Source organism: Oryza sativa, chromosome 6, assembly GCF_034140825.1.
Source record: "Oryza sativa Japonica Group chromosome 6, ASM3414082v1".
Lineage (NCBI taxonomy): Eukaryota > Viridiplantae > Streptophyta > Magnoliopsida > Poales > Poaceae > Oryza > Oryza sativa.
Genome location: NC_089040.1, coordinates 27,000,423 through 27,003,870, shown reverse-complemented (window position 1 = coordinate 27,003,870; position 3,448 = coordinate 27,000,423). Strand labels below are relative to the sequence as shown.

The 3,448-nt window shown below is 45.4% G+C and overlaps 1 protein-coding gene across 1 annotated transcript; it reads right to left on the bottom strand.

Moving 5' to 3' along the window:
• Positions 1-2,077: 2,077 nt before the first annotated feature.
• Positions 2,078-3,133, bottom strand: LOC107275594 (desmethyl-deoxy-podophyllotoxin synthase). The gene has a single exon (XM_026026554.2). It carries the CDS (start codon positions 3,131-3,133, stop codon positions 2,159-2,161), a length of 975 nt encoding a protein of 324 aa, XP_025882339.1. The 3' UTR covers positions 2,078-2,158.
• Positions 3,134-3,448: the final 315 nt, after the last annotated feature.

Below are 3,448 nucleotides of genomic sequence, written 5' to 3'. Positions count from 1 at the left end.
CACTGGCAACCTTCACATAGGGGTGTATACATGGATCCACACTCCGTCCATTCTATAATATATGGTATCCTACTTTTTTTTTATATTAAGGAGAAAGGAAAAGAAACTACGTACGGTCCTTATTTGTCACACCAGTTTGAGATTTGCCATGAAAGTGTCTTTTCCACAGTCTAGGTGATTGACGATATTCCAAGAGCAGTCGAATATTGCTCTCCACTGGCAACACATAGGGGTGTATATATGGATCCACACGCTCCGTCCATTCTATAATATATGGGATCCTACTTTTTTTATATATTAAGGAGAAAGGAAAAGAAACTACGTACGGTCCTTGTTTGTCACACCAGTTTAAGATTTGCCATGAAAGTGGATCCAGAGGAAGTAGGGAAGTTGCATGTAGCTGCATGCTTCTTTTTCTTCCTATCCAGAGAAGCCGCCGGACATATGTGGTGTGTTGTATTCTACTTCTTTTCGTCTAATAAATATGACACATAAATCTGCAAATATAACAATAACAAAAGATGAATAGCACAGAGAAACTGTATATTAAAATACATATCGGAATGTACAAATGTAATTAATTGCACAGTGAGTTGAAGTAGTTTTGTAATAATTTAATTGTTAAGGTTTGAACATAGGTAAACATTAGTGAACCAATATATTTGGTCGCTTTATCAAGAAATAAAAAATCACAAGCTACTTATCTAGCACCTAGCTAGCTGCGCGAGTCTAACGGTAACGGCACTCGAATCACAGGGACAAGCAAAAGATCATGGAGTCGCCGTGTGGTGGCCCCCCTCTCCTGCGTCATGTCTAGGTCACCGACTTATTTTGTCAGATAACTTCCAGTCAAAGTGATATAAGAGACTCGCTAGTACGAGCTCTAAATTCACTAGACCAAATGCCATCCCAGGGCACATCCGTCGTCCCGCTCCAAACGGCATATACTCAAAGTTCATCCCTTTGAAATTGATATCAACATGCTCAAATCTCTCTAGTATAAACTCTTCTGATTGGTCCCAGTACTTAGGATCCCTATTTATAGCCCACATATTCACGAGCACTATTGTTCCTTTAGGCACATCGAACCCTAGCACTTGGCAAGTAGTTCGACACTCTCGTGGCAGCAGTGGTGGTCTTGGCGGGTGCAGCCGGAGCGCCTCTTTGATGACCAAGTACATGTAACTCAAATTGCTTAGGTTTTCTTCTGTGACTTTGTGCTGACCAATGAATACTCGTTGGACCTCATCTTGTGCTTTTTGCATAACTCTTGGGTTTCTCATGAGTTTAGCCATAATCCATTGTAGCGTCGTCGCTGTCGTCTCACTGCCCCCATTGAACAAGTCCTGTGTACCATGAAGCCAAATTTTCAGGTAACTACATTTTGTGGAAAAGCCATGGTAACTTTTTGCTAATTTGCTTGGTAACCCTGTAAAAAAATTATGGTGCTGAAAAATATCATTGTATCAAAAAACAAAATTATAGTATATATGTGTCATTGACGTGTAGGTTCAGTCCTCACGCGTTATTCTTACTAGCATAACACTACTAAGTTACAACGGATTTCTTTTAATAAAAATAGCTCATTGTATATATTTTTTGAAGCCCATAACAAATTATTTTTATTATCTAATATATTATATATGATTATGTTAATTTTGCTGTTACTTTTTAGGTGCCTATTGAGCTAGAGCTCTTAGGATTTGTGGGGGTTAGGAAATAAGCAAAATCTCTCGTTTGTGTGTCCTACAAAGTGGCAGGTTATTACTAGAAAAAAAATGCTCGTACGTTGCAACGGATAAAGATTATTTTTATCTTATTATTATTATATGGTTTAGTTAAGGTGAAATTCACTGTGAGAATTCGTTTCGATATATATTTTTCTAGAAAATCATAAGCTGCAATTAGAAATCTGGTCATCTCAAATTAGCATGCGAGCTTTTTAAAAAGACTTCTTATACGACTCTTTCTGTATTTCCAAAAGTGAACTAACTTAAAACCCGACTCAAATACGGATCTGTATTTTTAAAAGCGAACGAACTTGAAAACCAACTCATACACAGATGACGGACCAAAATACCGACAAAAATATCTTTAATTTTTTGTAATAGTAGAGATAGAGATTACAGAGTATAACTATAGATGGCGATGATATTTGCTATTCGCGTGAAATTACGATTGTACTTTTTTTTGAGTTATTTGTGTGTTCATGGGAGTACTTCCTCCAATTGTTGTCCTGATGGATTCGGTGGATAACAGTGGACTCCATGCAACCTTCTCTCTGGATCCTCAGGAGCACGTCGAGCAAGTCCTCCTCATCTTCCCCGGAGGCTCTGTTTTCTTGGTGCTCCGCGATAATGGCGTCCAAGAACGCGAACACCTCCTCGCGGTGCCGCCTCATCCGGCGAGGCATCCTGCTGACGACCATGGCGAGGCGCGACGACGGGTACAGGTCCGGCAAGCTCGGCGTCACGAACAGCTTGATCCCTCGCTCGAGCATCGCCAAGAACTTGTCCCGGTCCTTGCACCGCCTCCCGATCATGGCGCGCACAGACGAGTCGGCGGCGTAGGCCGACATCAGCTCGCTGAGGTTCACCGTCTTCGCCGGCGAGGTTGCCGACGCCGCGGCCGCCGCCACCGCCCGGAGCAGCCGGTTGACCTCCTCCTCGCGGACGGACCGGAAGGAATTGACGCGCCTGGCGCTGAGCAGCTCGACGGTGCAGATCTTGCGGAGCTGCCTCCACGTCTCGCCGTAGGGCGAGAAGATGATCCCCTCGGAGCCCTCGGGGAAGACGAGGCGCATCATGCGGGTGATGGGGCGCGTCGCGAAGGCGAGGTCGTGCGTCTTCATGACGTCGCGCGCGGCGTCCGCGGAGGAGGCGACGACGACGGGGAGCTCGCCGAGCCGGAGCAGCACGAGTGGGCCGTGGCGCCGCGCAATGTCGCGCATGGCGCGGTGCGGGAGCGCCCCGGCTAGGTGGTGGAGGTGGCCGATCACCGGGAGTGCCCATGGCGACGGTGGTAGCCGGCCGCAGGCGCCACGCCGGCGGCGCGACGAACGGAGGAGGAGGAAGGGGAGGATGAACAGCGGCAGAAGCAAGATGAGGTGGTGGAGCTGTACAACCTCCGCCATGGCTGGTGGGTTAGCTTGGATCAAATCAAAGCTCAAACGATTTTGTATCTAAGCAATGGAGTTTAAATGTTTGCATTTTGCTTGCTGTTGCTGCTCAATAGCTGGCTGATTGTTGGGCCCTGTTTAGGGGAGCCGCAGATTTCATATTTTACTGGTTGGTAACCAACTTTAGAAAATCGAAACTGCTAAATGACTGTCGACAAATTTTTAGGCCGTCGATTTCGCTTTAAGATTTGTGCTGAGATATTTTGCTACCGGATCTAAACCCTCTTTTCATAAGCTAGCCACATCATCACATGTATATGGTAAATTTGT

Coding starts and splice junctions, on each gene's coding strand:
- LOC107275594 (XM_026026554.2), bottom strand. CDS start 3,133: ATGGCGGAGGTTGTACAGCTCCACCACCTCATCTTGCTTCTGCCGCTG.